The sequence below is a fragment of the Pundamilia nyererei genome, unplaced genomic scaffold (assembly GCF_000239375.1).
Source record: "Pundamilia nyererei isolate P.nyererei 1_Seehausen unplaced genomic scaffold, PunNye1.0 scaffold00229, whole genome shotgun sequence".
In the NCBI taxonomy this organism is placed as follows: Eukaryota; Metazoa; Chordata; class Actinopteri; order Cichliformes; family Cichlidae; genus Pundamilia; species Pundamilia nyererei.
This window is the reverse complement of record NW_005187630.1, coordinates 358,569-380,465: the sequence shown is the minus strand read 5'-3', so window position 1 is coordinate 380,465 and position 21,897 is coordinate 358,569. Positions and strand designations below refer to the sequence as shown.

The window sequence follows — 21,897 nt, the reverse complement described above, 5'->3', positions numbered from 1 at the left end:
CTTTTCGATGTATCATTTAGACACTCCTGAAATAATCACATGGCGCTCATATCTATAAGTGCAGAGTCCTTCATATTGCACTTAAACAGGTGCTGCACTTTCAGAGAGTGAGCTCAGTAGGCTCGTCATGGCAGTTTCTGTTAACCAAAGACAGAAAGTCTCCATCAAACATGTGGATTTTTGAAATCATTTAATAAGCGTGTTTGTTTACAGGGCAAAATAAATAAAGTAAAATAATACTGTGCTTAGCACTTGCCTGTTAACTGTACATATGCGTTCTTTTACCTTCACAGCGCCTAGTTGTCACAAACTGTTCCGAGTCTTCTTCTCTCGCTTTTCCAGTAAACTGTTTTTCATGTCCCAGAGAGACGTGCACTTTATCCATCCACTGAGAGCTACATGACCGTTAAACCTAATGAAAACATCAGCAAACATTAAATCCAAAGTCGTGGCTGTAACTCTGCCGAGGGTAAAGGACGAAGGGAAATACTGTGGCACGAGAAGTTCAGGAAGTTCAGCTGTTAAAAGGCTTTTATCGAAAAAGGGCAGAGACACCAACTCCCCGCTGCAGTCAGAGGACGATACGCAGGGGTGTTTAACGCCACATCCCTCACCAATTAACGGCTTTTAAATTTCAGACCCACACATGAGCCTCGGCCTTGATGTTCACATTTGTACACAGTTGTGATGTTCAGCCTGTTTCCCCCCCCCCCCCTTTAAATCTGCAGCTCCTGTGGAAACCTGCTGCACTCTGAGGATATTTCCTCTCCAAAACCCTGTTTCATGTTATCTCCCGCCTGTGTGACAGCTCATCTCGGTGGTAAGGCCCCAGGGTGCTGGAGAGAAGGCGGGTGAGGGGGGTGCTCCAGATGGTCTCTTCATTAAAAGCTTCTGTACCGCAGGGCTCTCCTCTCCTGCTATAACCCAGCCGAGCCTATCAGCTCTCACAATTAGACCGAGTTAATAGTGCATGGAAAATAAGAATTGTTTATACTAGTTTATTACAAGCCTTAATAGTTTTTACTGCGCCCCATCACAAGGAAATTAGATTGCCTTTGCAAGCTTCAGAGGTCGAAAAGCTTTCAGGATTGAAGTAGTTTTCAGGGTCATTTGGAGAGCTGTGTGCAGCAGAGTCAGTCCATTACGGAGCACAGCGAGGGCGAGGGCTCATGCAGCTGAAGAAGGCGGCAGCGCAGCGCTAAGAGTAACTGATGGTGCAGGAGCGCGGCCTTGACGACTGCACGGGTCACTGAATGACACTCGAATCTGCATGGAGCTGTAAAATCCTACTGCGGTCAGCGCTGACTTTCGAGTTTGCATCGGCCCACTTATGAACAGAAAATGACCCTGAAACACATCAGCGCAGCAAAGGCAGAAGAAGAAAAAAGAACTGCTCAGAGTTGTTTTACATTACATGTTGGTTTCTGTTGTCATTTGTGGGCTCAGACCATCTACCAGTTGTTGATTCTCTCTGTGGGAATGTGGATTACAGAGGTTCATTAAAACTGTTGCTGATGAGATTTGAGATTTTCTTCCACACCCAGCTGCAAAGAAACATTTCTTTATGTCGCTGGATTTATGCACGCTGATATTGAAACAGACAAATCACTGCTGTCTAAAATGTTTTTGTCTGCTGCAGATTTGTCTAGACTGGCACTAAGATGCCCAAAACATGGCAAGACAAAGGGGTGTACCATCTATTTGTCTTTCATTTCCCTTTTTACACCCTTCTCTAATCCCTCGCTGTACTTTGTGTGTGTCAGCGCTAGGATATCAAATAATTTAAATTAAACCCATGTTTTTAATAGGGGTGCAACGATACACAAAATTCACGGTTCGGTTCGATACTTTGGTGTCACGGTTCGATATTTTTTCGATACAAAAAAAATGTTCATGTCTTTTTAATTTGTCATTTATTAAAATTATAAATATATATTTTAACTCAAAAGTACAGTTTTTAAATTTAACCCTAACCCTTGTGCGTGTTTTTTATTTTGACAGCGAATGCGCACCTGCGGACCACTTATGTGCAGCCCTGGTTATTTAGCTCGTCATATTGCAGCCACAGAAATTCTTTTGTCCATGAAACCATAAAGCTGCACTTTCTTTTTGCCTTATAGTCTGATTTGTCATAACTTCTCCGTTTTGTGGTAAGCTTTTCTTTGGCTGTCACTTCTTCACCCTGACCTGTCTTATTTGGCTCAGCAGAACTGAAATGCTTTTACACGCTCACTCACATAAGCTCAGCGATTCTCTGCGCGATCAACCTCTCACATGTTTAAGCTGCGGGAGATTTCACTTGTCATGTTTGCATAGTAAGCTAACGATTAATAAGACGATGTCAGAGGAATTGGTGCACAAATTATCACCACTCACAGATCAGTACTGTCGCTCTCTATACACAGTTCGCGCGATTGCAAAGTGAAAGCAAAAAACAAGCGCAAATTCAAACGCGATTTCAATATGTCACATATTGACAGTGGCTCACCGATGCCAATGACATAATTACCCAGCTACATTTCCGAAAGAATGCAAAAGCATTGACATATATTTTTCCTTCCTACAATAGCCCGACGGGCAGGGCAGAGATAGATTTTGGTAGCCCGACTGGAAAAACGCTAGCCCCGGGACGTCGGGCTAGCGATATTGCGAGCCCTGTATCTGATTGAGGAATCACTCATCTTTGGAAAAGAGAGTTTATTACAGAGAAATGGCTCTTTCCAAAATAAAAGCTATACTATCCGCTTCTTCTGGGCTATATTCTCAGCAGCATATTAAACATATCAGGTCCCCATAAGGAGAATCATCTGCTAACGGCTGTCTAAATGACTCGGCTAAAGTTAGTAGCATGCTTGTTGTTTTTGTCTTTGTACTAGGATGATGTCGGCGTAAATGTGCAGTCATATTCGTTGTGTTCCCACTAGTGCTTTCAGGTTAATCTCGTTGAAATGACCTTAACGCCACAACACGGCAAATCTCCGTTAACGAGCTACCCCTGATCGCCCCGTGCATGGGACTAGACGGCCAACACGTTAACGAGCTAACTGCGCTAACACACTAGCTCCCACCAATGTAATTGAGCATTGCGTGGCACATCCGACATACTGTTTTACTTTAGTCCATGACTCGCTTACCTTCAGGGTCATACGTCACATGAAAATCAAAATAATTCCAAACGCCAGATCTGAATGAGGGTGGGGGAGGTTCAATTTGCCATGTTGCAAGGAGAGCTTAACTTCTGTCTCGCTAGCTTGCCCTGCGCTCTTCCTTCTGACGATGCTGTCTGTGTGGAGCGCTCAGTGGATCTGCGCTCGACAGTGCAGCCTAGGCGGAGTAGTCGAACGCAGATTCACTGAGCGCTCCACACAGACAGCATCGTCAGAAGGAAAGTTGATAAAATAAATTACAAATGTTGTATTGTTCGATACATATGCGTACCGAACCGAAAGCACTGTATCGAACGGTTCAATATCGATACGAGTATCGTTGCACCCCTAGTTTTTAATAACTAGTGTCACTGTCCACGTGTTATGTCTTATCTGTACACCACATAAATTTCAAATGCAGGTTTGACATTAAACTGCAGGTCCAGGATTCAAACCCAGATTTAGCTTTATGTTCTAAACAACTGCACATTTGTTGCTTATAGGTTTTTACATGCATTCATTTGCATACTAAAAAGCTGTGTGTATTCTATGTTATGCACCCTCCTCTTGTGTTTGTTTCCTCATTTCCTTTTTCCTTTTTCCTCTCTCACAGATCTCTCACAGTGTAACAGAGTAATTGATAAACTGTTCTGCCTCTATTTAAAGGAGGCTGAGAAAAGGGTCTCTTTCCCTCTCCCAGACCAAGCAGCTCTTCGGCTTCCTCAGATCGATCCCTGCCTCTTTGTGGGGATTTACTTCCTTTGCTTTTGACATGAATGTTCTGGTTGTCTGTTTTTCACAGCTTTATTTGCTTGTTTAATGTTCTTACCCCATTAGCTTAGGGAGGGAAGTTCTGGGTTCTACATTTCACATGGTGGTTGGTGCAGACAACTTCTACGTTTAGGTCATTCTGCTTCCTGTTGAACTAAAGGAACCTTGTTAGTAAACCAAATCTCAAGTGCGGTCACTGAGGCAGCTTGAGCCTTCATCTTCTCAACACTTGACAACATGTAAATAAAGCCATGCATTAGCCGGTCACATTCACATAACTTTATCCGTTGATTTTAACATAGAATACTTTTTAACCTGAGTAGTCGTTATAGCCTCATGCGTCAGTCTTTATTTTATTTTATGCATCATGAGCGAGATTAATCCCCCTCTCTTTCTTACATCTCTCCCTGTCTCTGCAGTGAGAATGGCAGAGCTTCTTTCCATCAAAAGGGAACTGACAGTGATCAAGGTTCAGATCGATGGCCTGCTGGACTGCGTAGACAAGATGGACAGACAGAGGAAGGATGGCTCAGGTAGAGACAAAGAACTGTGCTGAAAATAATAATAATAAAATTTTATCCTAACGCCTTAATTGCAATTATTTTCAAAATTAGAGCTGCTGTATTTAGTCTGTGTGTGAAGCAATATTTCTGTGTGGAGTTTGTTTACACAGCCCGTGTTTGCATGGGTTCTGTCTAGATACTCCAACTGCCACTCACAATCCAAAGACATCAGTTAGTGGGGTTAGGTTAACTGGTGATTCTATATTGCACATAAGTGTGAATGCCAGATTGGTGACCTAAGCCTAAGATAGGCTCCAGCCCCTCTGTGACCCTGATAAAGATAAGGAGAAGAGAATGGATGGATAATTAGCTTCACCCCAAACCTTCCCTTACTTCCATGTCTTCTGCATGAGTCATCTGCTACTGAAGACCTTGACTTTTCACTTGACTGCTACACGTATTGCTTCCATTTTGAAATGCATCAACTGATCCCCAGACCGCACATCATAGATAAAATTTGTCAAGGTGCTGTAGTGGTAAGATCTATCCATCTATTTTCTTTAATCCCCCCATGGTGCTGGAACTTATCCCAGCTCCCACAGGGCAAGAAGCGGGGTACACCCTGGACAGAGACACAGACAGCCATTCACACCCACATTCATATGGTCGATTTAGAATCACCTGTTAGCCTAGCACTACTAAGTGCATGTCTTTGGTCTGCGGGAGGAAGCTGGAGAGAGCCCCCACAGACACAGGGAGAACATGCAAGCTCCACACAGAAAGGCCCTGGCTGCACAGTGGATTCAAGTCCAGGTCCCCTGGAGCTTCCCTGGAGGACTGATTTACAGTAACTATAGACTGTATATAAGTAGCAGTCAGGTGTTTCCAATCAAATGTACTTGATTAACTAAACATCAGTAAGTGTGAACACGTCTTTGGCAGTTTGCTGGTCTGCAGCATTCAGGTGTTGATGTAATGTCACAATCTTCCCAGGACTGGATGTCCCAGAAAATTCACCCCAAGGTCAGACTTGACTTCAAGAAGTCAGGCTGGCTTTTTCTGCCTGTTTGAAATCAATGAAATCAATCTCCTAAGCCCATGACAGTCTAGTTGTTGTCTTTGGTGCTTTGCCAGATTATGAAAAGGCCTGTTAGCAGGAATGTAAAACCAGGCTTTGAAATATATTCAGGACTACATTTCTGTTTACAAACGAATGAGAAACATCTAATGTATTCAGTCTCGGTCATTACTTTAGAGGTGTTCGACACTGACACGCATCCCGTTTTTATTAAATGCCTATATCAACCTCAAACATCAGACTGATCCAGGTCTAATCCTTCCTGAACTCTAAATTTGAGTTTATTACGGCAAATGATCCGTCGGAGCGTTCGGTGATGCAGAGAGAGTCGCTGTGTTTACCATCAGATGTGAGCCAGCTATCATACTGCATCTGTGAGTAATGGTTCAATGACAAAACTGCCACCAGTGGAGCGTGGATTATGACAGTGAGGTAAACAGCGATAAACACGGTCCTCATAACCTTTCATAAGCTCCCCTTCAGCGCTCAGGAGTTATCGTGTCGTCCCTGTGCATGTGTGTGTGTTTGGGTTTTATCTCCTCGGGTTGATAAATAGATGAGGAAATTATCCGATGTGACACGTTGACGGTCTTCAGTTTTTTGCGATTATTTCCTAGAAATGTGTTCCAACACTCAAATGAGAACTTCTCTCGCACACATGCAGCGAGTCGTCGAAGAGGGAGGTAATACTGCGGGTATTTGAGTTATGAGGGTTCAAATTCACTACAAAACTGACATTTTTAGAGGTTTGCATTAGATCTGAAAATGTTTCAAATAAAAATTTAAATTACAATATTTTGTTGTGACATGACTTGTGATTTTGCTTTAATGAGACCTAAAATCATCCATAACCACGTCTCGACACTGTTGGACGTCCACTTATTTATCGACAGAGAACTGTCACAGTGACTACTCTCTGTATAATGAGGAGAAATTAAAGGCTTAAAGAAAAAAATTGTTAGAAAAGGACTGTATTTAAAAGATGGATGTAGCCACGGCAACACCCCATTTGGTTTCTGGACTTTGAAGAATCAGTGTTAGCATTTTGACATCCTCCACCAAAAGCGATCGTATGAAATCAGGGATGCTATTGAAACGTGTTCTGTGATGTGACAAATCTGATGGACGAATCTGGGTTAGGTGAATGGAGAACATTACCTGAAAGACTGTGCCAACTATAACGTTTGGTGGAGGAGAGATAACGCTGCGGGGTGTTCTTCTGGAGTTGACCTGGGTCTCTTAGTTTCAGTGAAAGGAAAACGTAATGCCTCCACTTACCGAAACTTTTTGGACAATTCTGTGCTTCTGTGTGTGAACAATTTGGGGATGGACCACCTTTGACTCTGCCCCAGTGCAAAACAGAGGCTCATAAAGACACACCTATAGGATCAACTCGAAAATCAGTGTTTGTCTTTTCAAATGTTCTTCTAAATGGGCAGAAGTCCCCACACGCACTTCAACGTCTTCTCAAAGGAGTGTTGTAGCTGCAAAGGGGAACCAACTCCATATTAATACCCAAGAATAGATGTAGCATTTAGGTGGCATGATATTGTGTGTGTGTGTGTGTGTGTGTGTGTGTGTGTGTGTGTGTGTGTGTGTGTGTGTGTGTGTGTGTGTAAGAGTGTCCTGAGAGCAGGGAGCCCAGTGTGTCGGATTCCTCTCGCCGAGGTTCAGTCAGCAGTCTGGAGCGAGAGAGTCCGGAGCCAGGGGAGGCCAGTGAGGACGAGCCGCTGCACTACCAGCACTATTACCCCTACAGCTACACCCACAGGGTAAATATACGCCCCTGCTTCCCCACAGCTACACCCATGCTACCATTGACTTACAGAATCAATATCAATCAATTTCACATACAGCCAAATTTTAGCTTTGCCTCCCGATCTTCAAATAGCTCCCAGCTTTCAGACACAGTCTCATGCTGAATAAATAGGAGTTTGTTTTCTTCTTTTAATGATATTAAACAGCTGTGGCATCACACAGCAGCAGGACGCAGTTAGCGCAGGTGTTACGGGAGCAGGGACTCCATCAGTTACTTTCCTGACGTTTCACTGTGGTCTCACAAAACCAGCTTGAACAGGTTTCAGTACAACAGCTGATGTGCTGTGCTTACACACAGCGATTATTCTTCAGTGCGCTAATATTTGCAGTAATGGTGTGACATTGCATTCAGTGAACTCATCTAATTGCCTAAGTAAATGAAAATAAGACAGCAGATGGTAAGCCTAATAAAAAGTAATTACAGTAATACATTTGCTCAGTGGTTCTCCAACTTTTTTATTTTTTTTATTCCTTTTTCTTCTGCCTGTAGTCTTCTGGGGAATGTTCCCTTGTCACAAATTCCAAATTAAACCCTTTCCCATGGCACAACAGTACTGGATAAACATATATTACTCACTCAATATACCACCACTCCTACTGTTGCCACTACTGCAGAGCAAATATGGAGTATATGGAGCATAGTTTCAGTACAGACAGTTCACAAAATAAAGCTCAGCCATAATCCTGGCAGATGGAACAATCTCCTACAGACCTGTTGACATTCATTGATTTATAGTGACTTGTTTAGAAAGTCTCAATCCAATCTGCAAGCCTCTTTGCAACAGACCTCCAGATACTCCATTCATGCTCTTCCTAACTTAATCATTTATGGAGCTGCTGTTATGGCTGCCCTCTCTATTCTGTGCTGAGGTCTTGCTGCTCCCCTCAGAGATATACCACCACTATAAATGTCTGCCACTGGTAGCGTCTTTTGACAATAGCGGTCCTGACAATTAATATATAGGCTCCTCCATGGAATACGTATCACTATTACTCACCCATTCTACTACACAGGATAAATACACCCTCACAGGGTAAACACACAGTATGTTTTTCCCTTTCAGTTACTTTATAGGATGAATTTAGCTACACATAGTGTAATTTTACATGCCTGCTACCATCACTGCTAGTACAGATGTTTTACTACTACCCAAACAAGTTAAAGCCTTTTAATACTCAATCACTATCCCAAAGAATGCATAAGTATCCCTATTACACACTAAGCTAGTCAAACAAGATGATGTACCTCCCACAGGGTAACCTCAACAACCTCTGGGGTGCCCAGCTCTGCAATAGCAGCTAATGCAATGCTGCCCTCTTGTGGAGAATTGGCTAACTCTGACTCAGGTGCGTTAACAAAACTGTCAAAACTCTCAGAATTGTTTTTCAGTGTTTCACTAGTTATTATGGAGATTATTTTAATAATCAGTCAAACATTTCTTTTGCCAAAGAGAAAGTAAGAAGTAAAAAATAATGTCCGCCACGATTTCCATATATCCAGTTAGAGTTTGAAAAAACAAACAGTTCATCTGTCCCAGTCCATTCCTTCACCTGTCTTCCTAAATCTCTCAGTCATATAGACTTACCAGCAGTAAATCTGTGACTCACCCACACTGCAGAGAGACCATCTGTATAATTCCTGGTGGAAGATGTGTTTACCAGTCGCCTCGCAGGTCTTTTGATTCAGGATCTCACCGGAGTGGAGCAGATCGGCCGAGCGGAGGAGCGATGCTTTCAGTGTTTCTGTTTCTTTACAGGGAAACATAATGACATAGAATTAGCCTGCAGGCTTCCTATACCTGCCTGACAGAGCGAAGCTGCCTCATTAATCTGAGAGGAGGCAGAGAACAGACCGGCCCTTAATCTGTCGCATTGTTCCTCTGACAGGAAGAAGCCGAGTGTACATGAATAAAAGAGTGTTTTAGCAGGCTAATTACCATATACCTCTTTGTGTGTGTGTGTGTGTGTGTGTGTGTGTGTGTGTGTGTGTGTGTGTGTGTGTGTGTGTGTGTGTGTGTGTGTGTGTGTGAGAGAGAAACACAATGTGTTATTATGAACAGGAAATGAGCATTTACATGGACTGCGAGGATAAAGGACTTCTGGCTGCACTGAACATGAGGCGATGTGCAAATAGAGGCTAAAGCAGTGTTTTAATTAACCCTCTGTCCTGTTAAGAGTAACTTTCTCTTTCTGTTTTCAGATAAAGCCGTCTGATCAGGAGGAGGACCTGTGATGCTGCAGTTCAGGTATGAAGGTGGCAAGCTGCCTGGCCTTATACGTTCCTTTGAAATGAACCTGCTTTGCTTTTCTTTGTTTTCTTTCATGTCTGTCTATCTAATGTTGGATGTTCAAATTAAACACAAACTGAAAATTGGGTTTGGGTTTGGAGGGCGTTGTGCTTTAATTTATGGCTGTAGACATAACTGAGCTTTCTGTGCATTTTTGAGCATCTTCATTGAAATTATTTGGGAAATAATATTAACTGTGAAGGATTACACCCTTACAGTTTATGAATACAGCTTGTTAACCACTTCAGGCTCAATAATGCTAATGCACTCAGTCCAAAAGTAATGTGTTCTGTAACAGCTGTCTTTTTATTAAGCAGGGCCAAACTTTCAAATAAAGGGAGAGACTTAGTTTTGGACATTTGTTCCTATTCTTCGAGCTGCATCATGTCAAAGATAGAGGTTATCCATAATATCGGTCATCTCAGGCGCACAGCTCTAGCTGTGAGCACAGAAGCCCCGCCTACATACAGTTTAAACCTTCTGTTTCCAATGAGCAGCCAATCTGAAGGAAGATGGGTTAAAAAAAAAAAATCCTGCAGAGCTACTCTAATAGAGTCCATTAATAAAAATGTGCAAACCTACACTTTAATGTTAGGTCAATAAAGAATAAGTGCCATGTGTACATGTGCATATAAACATACAGATGTTTGCACTCACTGTGCATTAAGCCATGTTTCTAGAAGTTTTTATCAAGATTTGTTCACTGGCTTAGGAGAAGATAGGGGACGTACAAATATAAATACACTACGACCTTTATAGCATGAGATGGAGATGGAAATGAACAGAATATGTCCTCTTTAATAGGTTTTGGATAAAAATGGAGCTCAGAAGGAAGAGCAGTATGACGTAATAATAATATGATATGAAATAACTTTAAATATTCTTTTATTGTAGAATCATTTAAACTATTTCCAGATCTGTCCTCTACCGTAACGTAGCACTTACTTTGCTGTGGAAGACTTCAACTAGCTCTTACATCAGTTGATTTTTGCAGTTAACGTGTGTTTGCTCTTTGTTTTTGCTAAAGCAACAAAGAATGCAAAAAACAGACTGTTTCCTGTGTGTTTCTGAGTCTTTGTAAGTTTATCCAACTAAAGCCAATGACTGTTTGGTGGTAAAACACATGGAAACACATTCGGCAGTGGTCAGCACTAATTGGAAGTTGGACATTTGCGCATTAAGTATCCAACCTTATAATGAAGATAGATCTGCTTTCTCTTTCCTTTACTGCCCAATACCTACAGCACATAGTTAATGGACTATAAAAGATTATTGTAGACACGGTAATCTCACCCATCAGTTTGACAAATCTTATTTGTGAAGCCTCATGCTGACTTTTCTCACCATCTTAATTTTTCGAAACAAGACGTGGTGAGTGGAGCTGAGAAATTGAGGGACAGTTAACACTCAAAAAATAGCAACAAGAATAATAATAGTGGCCAAAATTAACATCATATTGTTTTTAGTAAGACTTCAAATCAAATATTACGACTGTAAACTCAACAGCAAAGTGTTTCACCAAGGTACAAATCCTGGGAACAGATCGCACTTTTTCCTTGTACTTCTATGGAACAGCCATATTTTTGCAGCTAGAGGAGTCGCCCCCTGCTGGTCATTTAGATTTAAGTCACTTCATGATTAGTCATTTTGGTGGATAAGAAGGACACATAAACCTTATTGTAGTTTAAACCAAATCTTTAAAATCATCAGGCTCCACTGATATTGACCTTAAAGTGTATTTCATGCCAACTTATGAGTTTTTTGCATGTTTTACTCTCTCTTTGTGTCCTGAAGATCCTTAGAAGTCTTGCTTCAGATTCCTCTCATGTTCACTTCCTTCCAGAAGCAGACGCTCAGATCTGTAACAGCTGGGATGGACGAAGCTTCAAGACGACGCTGGCAACACGACCTGCATTTGGACTGACTCTCCTCCACCCCTGATTTTTGATTTTTTCACATATCTTTGACATTTTTATTATGTTGCTACGGTGGCCCTGAGAGGCCAAACGAACTGCAACTTAAGAAAACACCAGCAATAAGAAAAACGCTGCAAAAGCAAACAAAACAAAATGGAAACAGGAAGAACAAAATATAAATAGGGAAAAGGAAACAGAAATAGGAAAAAAGCCAAGGGAAGTTTCTGGGGAGACAATAACCTAACGCACTTTTTTTTGATGGATTTTTAGGCTAATAGTTAGGCTAACACACTTATCTCTCATCTTTTCTTTTGTCACAAAACCGATAGATCCTCAACTTCTTTTAAGTGTCTCCCAGTGCAATCTTAGCATATTTTGGTTCCTGCAACGGGTTATTGTCTCCCCAGAAACACTTCCCTTGTGCTTTTGGAAATCTGTTTTTTCCTATTTCCGTTGTGTCTTGTGTGCTTTTGCAGCGTTTTTTGCTAATTGATGGTGTTTTCTTAAGTTGCAATCCGTTTGACCTCTCGGGGCCACCGTATGTTGCACTGCCGTCACCTATGTTTTCCATTCCAGTGATCCACATTCACATGTTGACACATTAGACAATATCTGAACATCATAGAAAAGTTTAATAAAACATACTGATGGTTCTGCAGCTAAATACCTCCTCACAGCAGATTATTTTATTTTGGCCTCTGGGCCAACACCTCTGCACCGCCAGAAAACACTGCATTAGTGGGCTACACAGGCAAGAGCAGACTCGTGAGCCTGTTGGATTATTTCCTTAACGTTTGAGTCTGTTTCATCACCCTAACCTTGCTTCTCATGTCAGACTCATCACTGTTATTAAAGTCTGTGTGGCACCAGCTGGCGGCTCCTTATCGCACAGTTTATTTTCATCAGGCCTGTTTTCATTATGTGTAACCAGCTGTGTGGCCACATAATGCTTCTGCGGTACAGGCTCAGTGAGCACGGCTTTATGACTTTCTGGGTAAATTTCACTGTTCAGTCCACTCAGGAAATCACTTATAAAGTTATATATAGGCCCAGACAATTTCCTGAAATGAGCATTAGCTCATTAGCTCCATGTAGTAGATACGAATAGGGAAATGTACTTTTTCTATGATCATGAGTGATAGTTGGTTTCATGTGCTTGTTTCAGTTTAGCTTGGGTTAACTGACAAATAAACTGACAAACAGTTCGAGTTCAGTTTATTTCATGGATTAGTTTGGCAGGTGTGGGTAACAATATGCTTCACGTGAACTAAAACTGTTGGGTTCATGTTTGCTAAGATATCTAGCTGAATGAAAAAGTTAAGTTTAACTTACAGTCCTGGTAAAAAGAAAGCACAGCATCATTCCACAGCGAGAAAGTGGAAAACATTCAAGACAGCTGCCAGACTTCTCAGGAGGAAATATTCCAGCAAATTTACCCCAAAGTCAGATCAATTAAAAAAAGACAGAACAAGTGCGACTATGAAGGGTTCCTAGGAGGCTACTTCTTCCCTCTAAAAACAACATGGCAGCATATGTTAAGTTTGCTTTGTTTCTTCATAATATACTGTACCACATTTGGAGAAAACCAAACACAGCACATCAGCACAAACACCTTACACCAACTGTCAGCACGGTGGTGGAGGGACGATGATTTGGGAAGCTTGCAGTCACTGAGTCGACCATGAAATCCTCTGTACACCAAACTGCTCTAAAGTCACACATGCGGCCGTGTGTCCCGCAGCTAAAGCTTTGCCCAAACTGGGTCATGTAACTGGACGATGATCCCACACACAGCAGCAAATCGCCAACAGATTGGCTGAAGAAGCAAAAAAAATCAAGGTGCTGCAGTGGCCCAAAGTCTAGACCTCATTTCAACTGAAACGCTGTGGTTGGTTTAAGAGAGCTGTGCATGAATGAATGCTGAAAACATGAATGAACAACAGCAGCGCTGTAAAGACAAGTTCCTCCACAATGACGTGAGACACGAGTCGCCCAGAAAACCATTGCTGCAACATTTTGCTCCTAAATTAGGTCCTAAAAGCAACTTAGTAGGGTACATACACTGCTTCTGCAGTTTGGCTTCAATTTTTATCAGTAAATAATGACACGGTGTAATATGTCATATGTTGGTGTTCATCTTAGGTTGTGTTTAAGTCATTTTAAGACCTGATAAGGACCAGATTGATACATGAAACCTAAGAAGTGACAGACACACCTACAGCTACAGAAACTGTACTTTTGATGCTAATAAGAATTTTTGAAAGACTCAACTGGTAATAGAAAAAAATAGATGACCCTACTGAAAAGACATGCTACTGAACATTTGATGGCCCATTTTTACAATTTGATACACCACTGCCAATTAAGACAGACCAGTTACACATAAAATATTCAATATATAACACATTACTGTTGTTCCCACTACAGTGTTGCTGGTTTCTGTTGTGGCTTTCATTTTATGAAATAATGTTTATTATTGGTTTAATGGCAAGCACAGACACCAAACAGTTGCTGAACCTTTTAAAAGGAACAACCCTAACCGTCAGTGTAAATACGCTCTAAATATTTGTCAGTTTAAAAGGTGACACTTGAACACATTCATGTGTACAGTAGTAGCTCTTTATACTGAAACCTTATTTCAGACTTTAAAAACAAAGTGACACTAAATGTTTTAATAAGAAATCCAGTGAGTTTGGACGCAGACTCATTTTGGAAATCCTTGATTTGACGTCGCCGTAGCTTCTCCTGTCAGTGCTTTTGTGTTTGTTCAGTGCTGAATGTAACCTATTTAACTGTGAGTGTAATAAAGGTATTTTTCATAAACGAGGTGCATTTGGACCTGGTGTGATTCTTTTTTTATGAGTTTATGAATTTTATCTGTAGAAATTCAACATATCAAATCATTTGATATGTTGGAATGCTCTCCTTTGTTTTTAAGTTTACTGTATGGAAATTAGGTCTCCCCTTCAGAGGGCAGGTGAGTGGTCAGGTTTGGGTAGAGATCAGTATTACCATTTAGCCAGCTAAAATCAGAAACAGTTCAACATAGCTGGACAAAACCAGTTGCTCTCTGAATCTGATGCTGCTAATAAACAACCAGAGTACTTGAGGTCAAGTTTAAAAATGAGCTTCATGGAAAATCTTCAGAAAAACGAGGGTAACTGCATAAGTAGAGGCAGAAACATTAAGCGCCACCTACAGGAACTCTTAACAAAAGACAATCATTTTGAACTGCATCACATTAAAATAAAAACAACAAGAATCAAAGGTAAGCACCTCCCACATTTTATCCATAGGGAATAATCCAAACCTTTGGCAGAGTTGGATGAAAGGATATACCATATACCGTATTTCATTGGACGAGTCACTGCAGCAATTTAAAAAATGAATCCTTCATCCATGTTAGACACAAAGACAGGTCTGAAAGGTAAAACCATCATGGAAGTGGAATTTAAACCTGCATTCTTCTTCGTGTCCTGCAGGGGGAGACTGGTGGTTGTGAAAGGAGCTATGCTCGCTAGCTAGCAACTTGTCAGATCCAGTTTCAAAACAAAAGAAGCAAAAGCTAGAGGTGGGCGGATTGATCCAAATGTCGATAGCATTAATGCCAATGCTGGTATTGGTATCGGGCTGAAACTAGTGCAAAAGGATCAATGAAACTGGGTCTGACAAGTTGCTAGCAGTGTTGCCAACTTAGCGACTTTGTTGCTATATTTAGCGAGTTTTCAGACCCCTTAGCTAAAAAAAAGACGTGAAAGCGCGTATCGCTTTTACTCTCAACAAGCAGCGGGTGCTGTAACGCAGTCAGTTCTTCTTTTACTCTTTTACTCTTATGCTGTTTTGTGGATCACAACGTTTAAAACTACTTATAAACACACACATACAATGTAACTCCACCAGAGCGCCTATTTCGGGTTACTTTTGCCGGTCCAAGCCCGGGTAAAGGAGCAGGTTTGGAATTGTGACATTAAAAAAAACAATAATTGCTAAAAGAAATTTAATTTGTAGTTCTAAATAAACTCTTAAATGCATTTAGGACGTTTTTTACTCACTTTATGTCTCTTCCACGATGTTATTTCTCTCTCCAACAACATAGGTTACAATTAGATTAGCATGACCAATTATGCAAATTAGGTGATGACGTCATTTAGCGACTTTTAGGACAACCAATAGCGATTTTCCTTACTGAGGAGTTGGCAACACTGGTTGCTAGCTAGCGAGCATATCCTGGACGATCGTAGCTCGTACTGAACTTAGAGGAGAGTTTGAAAACACACAGAAAGTTGAAAGCTATGATTTGTTGTATTAACTTAAGATTATGGAGAGTAAAAGTCTCACAGTGATTTTGTGATCATTAAAATGTGTTTAGAATTTGCAAACTGATGATGAATCATCATTTCATACGTGTAAATCATGACGCACTTCATCCTCTAACATGATTTTCCTTTATAGGCTAAAAGAATTGATATCGGCATCGATATCGCCCTGTATGTGATTAGCATCTGATCAATACCAAAACCTGCAGCATTGAACAGCACTTGCAAAAGCCTGCTTTACATCCATCTTTTATGTTGCATGTGGGTAAACACTGTATTCAAACTTGTGAATTTACCCATGCCTCACCCAGTATCTGTTATTCCTAACCTGCCAGTAACAATAGCAACTAAAGCTTCTGCATTTAATCTCTACCTGTGAACTAAAATGCTAGCTGGCAGTGGGGATTGTCCCAGTCTCTTCCAGTCAAATGGTATCAGAAGAAATCGTAGTCAGAGGTGCACAGTAGGGGACGTCTGACATTACAATGAGCCTAATCATGCAAAACAATCCCAGTGATTAAATGAATCACGTGTTGTTGACTGAAGGAAAGCTGCACTCTCTTGGCTGGTTTTAATGATTTATTAGAATCAGGACAACCTTTGAGACTGGGTCTGTTTAAAGTGCATGGTGGGTAGGTGTATGAGGGAGGAGTGTGTAGTGATACCACAGCTGGTTGGAGGAGTTTGGAATACTGAATGAACTGGTTGCAGCAGAGGGGAGAGCTCTCACACAGGTAAGGCTTCTTCTATTATAGACTACAGCAATGAGGCCTGAGGTGTTTCTGTTTCACACTGATGCACTTCAGTGCTTTAAAGTGTCACCAGTCTCCACTTAGAAGTGGTATGTGTCCTCTGGTCATCTTATAATGATATGTAAGCTTCATATGTGAACTCTTTAGGCTTATAATATTCTTTATTCCTATTTTGAAGCATATTTATTGTTAATTCCTCAAGAAAGTTTTCAATAATTGTTTGTGTTGAGACCTCTTGATATGGACTCAGTGTCTTAACACACAGAAGGTGTCACATGAAACTCATAGTCATTTTTGTTTACATTAAAGTGATCGCTGAGGAAAATAAACATGAGATACATGGTCACATGACTGACAGGTAATATCATGACATCATAATCCTTGTCTTCTGAGTAGTTTATTAAACTTGGAGCACAGAGCTGTAATTTGCAGGTGTCAGACCAGAGTCTATAGCAAAATCTGTCCTTATGATCATTTGCTAAGATGGGACATATTGAGAAAGTGTAGGTGTGACACTCAAACGTTGGACTGCTACATTAAACACTCTGATGTCGAAGAGCTGAAGTGTAAATTTATTCTGAATCGCTATAAATAAAGATGAGAATGTCACAGCTTCTCAAAAGTGAAGCTAAAGCATCTTCAGCTCCCTTTGGTGTCTGGCTGCAGTATAGAAAACGCTGCTTTGTGCTCCAGCCACACTATAAAAATAAGATGGGAGGATTGCTGGGTGATTGATTTCTTTTTTAAAAAGAATTTTGGTAATCACTGCACACGCAGAGGCTGACCGAGGTAACTGCTTCTGATCGCAAGCCGATTGTGCGCATTGCCTGGTGGGAGCCAACCTGTCTCTGAACAGAAATCCCTCTCGGACAGATCACTAAGTGCAGACTCACTGCTAACAATCCTGCTCTTTCACTCTGTGACCAGTTGCAAACTATTGCATAAGTGGTGGGCAGCGATCATGAAAGCACCTCTGGCTATTTTTTTTTTGAAGTTTTGAAGAGACAAAAAGGTTTTTATCCTTGTACTTTTATTAATCTAAAAAAACAAGACACAAACAGTTATGTTAGACAGAGGAGGATTCCTGATAGTTTCTTTTTTTAGTTAGCAGACATAATATCATTGACCATATTAATAAAGCTTAAGGTTATTGTTGCATTGCTCTTTTTTCTGTCCTATTTGGTGTCAAGAGGACTGTGATTGCTGTACATGGAGGTGTTAGATGTAGATGAGCATCAGATGACCACCATAGACTGGTATTAAGAGGGAAATCATTGTTTCTATATCTTCACTGGTCACAATTTGCTACTGGGTACTGGCTTGGATCCCCTTTTGCCTTCAGAACGGCCTCACAGATTGAACATTCTTCCATACGATGGTGTCATGACGTCGATTACTGTAACTAAAGGTCCCACATTTAAATCTGACCTGTCCCCTGCCATCCAGCAGATCATGGCGGAGTCCAGCCCTCTGACCACTCACGTGCTGAACGCTACTGACGGCATCCCGGCAGCCAGGATGGCCCTCAGCCTGCACCGACTGGACTCCAAGCTGATGATCTGGGCCATGCTGAGTGTCGGGTAGGCTTTCATACATTCTTACATGTAGCTTAATCTCCTGTTAACGTGTTTATTATTCAAAGCCTGAAGCCTGATAAAATCAGAAACTGAAAAGGCCAGAAATGGGGGGCGGGGGGGGGGATTTCTTTTGACAACTAAAGAAATCAGGGAAGAGCTTTTCTTCCAGGTGAGCTGACGAAAACCTGCACATAGAACGAATTAATAATTTATTAATTATTAATTTTTAGGACAACAAACCAAGATGGCCGCTGCCCAGGACTCATGAACCAAGAAACTTTTACTCCTGGCATGTACAAGCTCCGCTTTGAGACTGGTTCATACTGGGAAGGCCTTGGTCAGCCCTCTTTCTACCCCTATGTGGAGGTGGGTCATGAGGTGTCACTATCCTATATCTGAAAGAAATAAACTGGTCTGATTTAGGTATATAGTAATGCACACATGTGAATAGATCCTTATAAGTGTCACGGGTAGGACAAGATGTAAAGACAACACATTTATTTGGGAACAGAAACAGTTTGGTAGCAGTTAGTTTGTTCACCACAAGGGGTCGCCAAATCTCCTAAAACACACAAATGTCATTATCAACAAATGAGCAACAGGAAAATTTAAATTTTAAAAACATTCTTACTTACTTATACTTACTTCAACAAAGTGTTTGTAATAATGTCACAGCATTATTCACATCTTCATGTCCAATAAACACTGTGACATCAAAGACAGTGGGGTCTACAACAACCAATGTTTTTGCTGAAATCATTTTTGTATCAAACATTAAAAGGCATTTTTCATCTTGCTGTAATCATTTGTGTGTGCGTTTGTGTGTTTCCAGGTTGTGTTCACCATCAGTGAGCCGGAGCAGAGGTTTCACATCCCTCTACTGATGAGTCGCTTCTCCTACAGCACTTACAGAGGAAGCTGAAAGCTGCAGAGAGATGGATTTCTGCTGTTTTATAGATTCATGACTTAGGTTTCTCTTCTTTTATATTTTACTCAGGTGTCATTGTGTGCTACATTTGTTATTTGTTGAGTTTCACTTCATGAGTGTATTTACACCAATCAAAAACAACATTAAAACCTCCATTACAGTCTGCATTATAGGTCACTTGCCACTCTGTACAAATACCTGATGATTCTCTGCGGGTGTCCCTTCTTCTTATTGTGTGACATGAATGAATTTAATTTTTCTTTATCTTTAATATCTCCATGAATAATGTTTGAAGCAATAGTACACACACACTTGCTCTATTTATTATTATTCTTTAAGTGTTCCTTTAGTATAGCGAAAAGTCCATTTCTATTAGGCAATAATTTGAAATTATTTTAAAAGAAGGCAAACAAAACATTTGCTGGCTTTAGTTTTTTCTTTGTATTTGCTGCTTTTCTTAAAATCAGTGGCTTAAGAGCAATATTTGTCCCTTTTTCTAATATTTAATATACCAAACAGTAACTTATTAACACTTTGAATAACAAGATCAATTAATAGTTAGTTGCAACTTAAACTTAACACTTTTTTCAAATTAACAGAAGCACAGCTTTTTGCTTAAAGTGACCAAACATTTTATTTAGATTGATTTAAAATAAAACAAAACAAAAGTCTAAGACAACTTGAAAAATGGCAAATAAATCTTATTTTGCATGGCTGGCTCTTAACAAGGTTCCAAGTAGAGCTTCAACATGCAATAAGAAGAAATGGAGAGAGACCAAACATTTTTTGAGCCTGCAATTTATTGAAAACAATGCTTAAACTGAAACAGGCTGTTTTACAGCTGATCAAAAGTTTAGGACCACACCACCAAAAAAAGCCTGTAAACGGGTTGCAAACATGAACTCAGTAATAAGTAGCGCCACTGTTGTTGTTGATCACTTCAATAATTCATTGCGGGATGCTTGTTGCAAGCATTTCCATGAGGTGATTGGGAACATTTTTCCAAGTGGTGATGACGGCCACACGAAGGGCATCTACTGTCTGGAACTGTTGTCCATTTTTGTGAACTTCCCTTGCCATCCTGCTCCAAAGGTTCTCAATTGTATTTAGATCAGGGGAACAAGCAGGATGGTCCAAAACAGTGATGTTATTCTCCTAGCAGTGTCCCTTGTTCTGCAGGCATTGTGTACTGGCGCATTGTCCTGTTTAAAAACTCAATCGTCACCACACAGACGAGGGCCCTCAGTCATGAGGGATGGTCTCTGCAACATCTGGACATACCCAGCGGCCGTTTGACGCCCCTGCATCTCCTGAAGCTCCATTGTTCCACTGAAAGTAAAAGCACCCCAGACCACTATGGTGCCCCCTCCACCGCTGCGCGTAGAAAACATCTGCCATCAGGACCATCAAGGTTACATTTCTTCTTATCAGTGAATATCAGTGAATTCAGTGAATAAAACTTTTCTTCCACAATGGACAACTGTACCCTCAAACACACAATAATAACATGGACTGAACCACCACTCACAACCACTAGCACTTTATATAGCCTCTGTAGGAATTATATCTCACTTATCTTAACTGCACTACTGTATAGCTCTGTAATAATCATTCTGTACATTCGATAATTTTTAACCCTACAACTGTTTACAACTTGCATAGTTCCCATTCTGTATAGCTGTATATCTCAGATTCTGTAAAGTTATTTATTTCATATTCTGTATAGTTTTTCATATTTATATCCTGTACATAGCTTGTACTCACTACAGCCTGTACATACTTATAGTTATAGAATATTCACAACATACTTCATACCGTGTACATTATAACATTCCATAATAGACCCATTTCTGTAATATATTTACATATCTATATTATTGCTAATATTTATTGTGATATATCTATATCACTAAAGCACTTCTGGATGGATGCAAACTGCATTTCGTTGCCCTGTACCTGTGCATGTGCAATGACAATAAAGTTGAATTCTATTCTATTCTATTCCACCTTTCAGTGTCCCATGTTTGGTGCTCTCTTGCAAAGTCCAAACGTGGCGTTCAAGGAGACGACACCTTTGAAGACATTTTTGTTTTTGAAGCCCTTCAGTTTTCAGATGCCGTCTGGTGGTTATGGGGATGCAGTCAGCATCAGTAACGGCCTTAATTTGGATCGAGGATCGTCCACTGTCTTCACGGACAGCCAATTGGATCCTCCGGCTCAGTGCTGGTGAACTTTTGGGTCTTCCACTTGATTTTTCTTTGTTCCATAACCCTCAGGATCATTTAAGAAATTGCAAATGACTGTCTTACTGCGTCCCACCTCAGCAGCTATAGCGCGCTGCAAAAGACCCCGCTTATGCAGTTCAACAAGCCCACCACATTCAAAAAGGGAACTTTTTTTCTCCTTTGCCATCAGTCATGACTCATGACAGTGTGACTACCTGACACAAAATGACCATGAATCCACATTTTGGCTTTTTAAAGGCATGTGGTCCTGTATTAATAAATGTCATGAGGAAAGAAGCGAAGTCATTGCATGTTTTGGTAACAGCACTCGAGCCAGGCTTTCTCTCTAAGCCAATAAGTGACAGGCTGTGCTATGAGGACCTGTATGATGCCTGATTGTAATTAATTTATATTTAACACAAATAAATGTGATTTTGTTGAATAAATTCAAAATAGTAATATTGCTGTAATACATTTGAAAATGAGGAATATGACTATTTCGTTATTGCTAAATACATTTCCTTCAGTAACAATTTCTGACAGGCATTTTATGGGAAGCCTCAAGGGCCTTTACATCAT

General features: G+C 40.7%; 2 protein-coding genes across 3 annotated transcripts in view; both read left to right on the top strand.

Annotated features, from left to right (window-relative positions):
- Nucleotides 1-11,581, top strand: part of LOC102199896 (RNA-binding Raly-like protein) — an 81,567-nt gene extending 69,986 nt beyond the window's left edge. The window contains exons 5-8 of one of the 2 annotated variants that reach the window (XM_005748769.1): nucleotides 4,337-4,450; nucleotides 7,119-7,270; nucleotides 9,517-9,562; nucleotides 11,451-11,581. In XM_005748769.1, the coding sequence (XP_005748826.1) occupies nucleotides 4,337-4,450; nucleotides 7,119-7,270; nucleotides 9,517-9,549 (299 nt within the window). In that variant the 3' untranslated portion in view covers nucleotides 9,550-9,562; nucleotides 11,451-11,581. Of the gene's footprint in view, nucleotides 1-4,336; nucleotides 4,451-7,118; nucleotides 7,271-9,516; nucleotides 9,563-11,447 lie in introns of both variants that reach the window. The other variant, XM_005748768.1, reaches the window with a different exon arrangement.
- A 3,309-nt stretch (nucleotides 11,582-14,890) lies between these two features.
- On the top strand, nucleotides 14,891-19,087 carry LOC102199612 (5-hydroxyisourate hydrolase-like). The gene is made up of 4 exons (XM_005748767.1): nucleotides 14,891-14,947; nucleotides 18,035-18,168; nucleotides 18,396-18,531; nucleotides 18,998-19,087. The coding sequence occupies exons 2-4, from the start codon at nucleotides 18,041-18,043 to the stop codon at nucleotides 19,085-19,087; spliced, it is 354 nt and encodes a 117-aa protein (XP_005748824.1). The 5' UTR covers nucleotides 14,891-14,947; nucleotides 18,035-18,040.
- The last annotated feature ends 2,810 nt before the right edge of the window (nucleotides 19,088-21,897 follow it).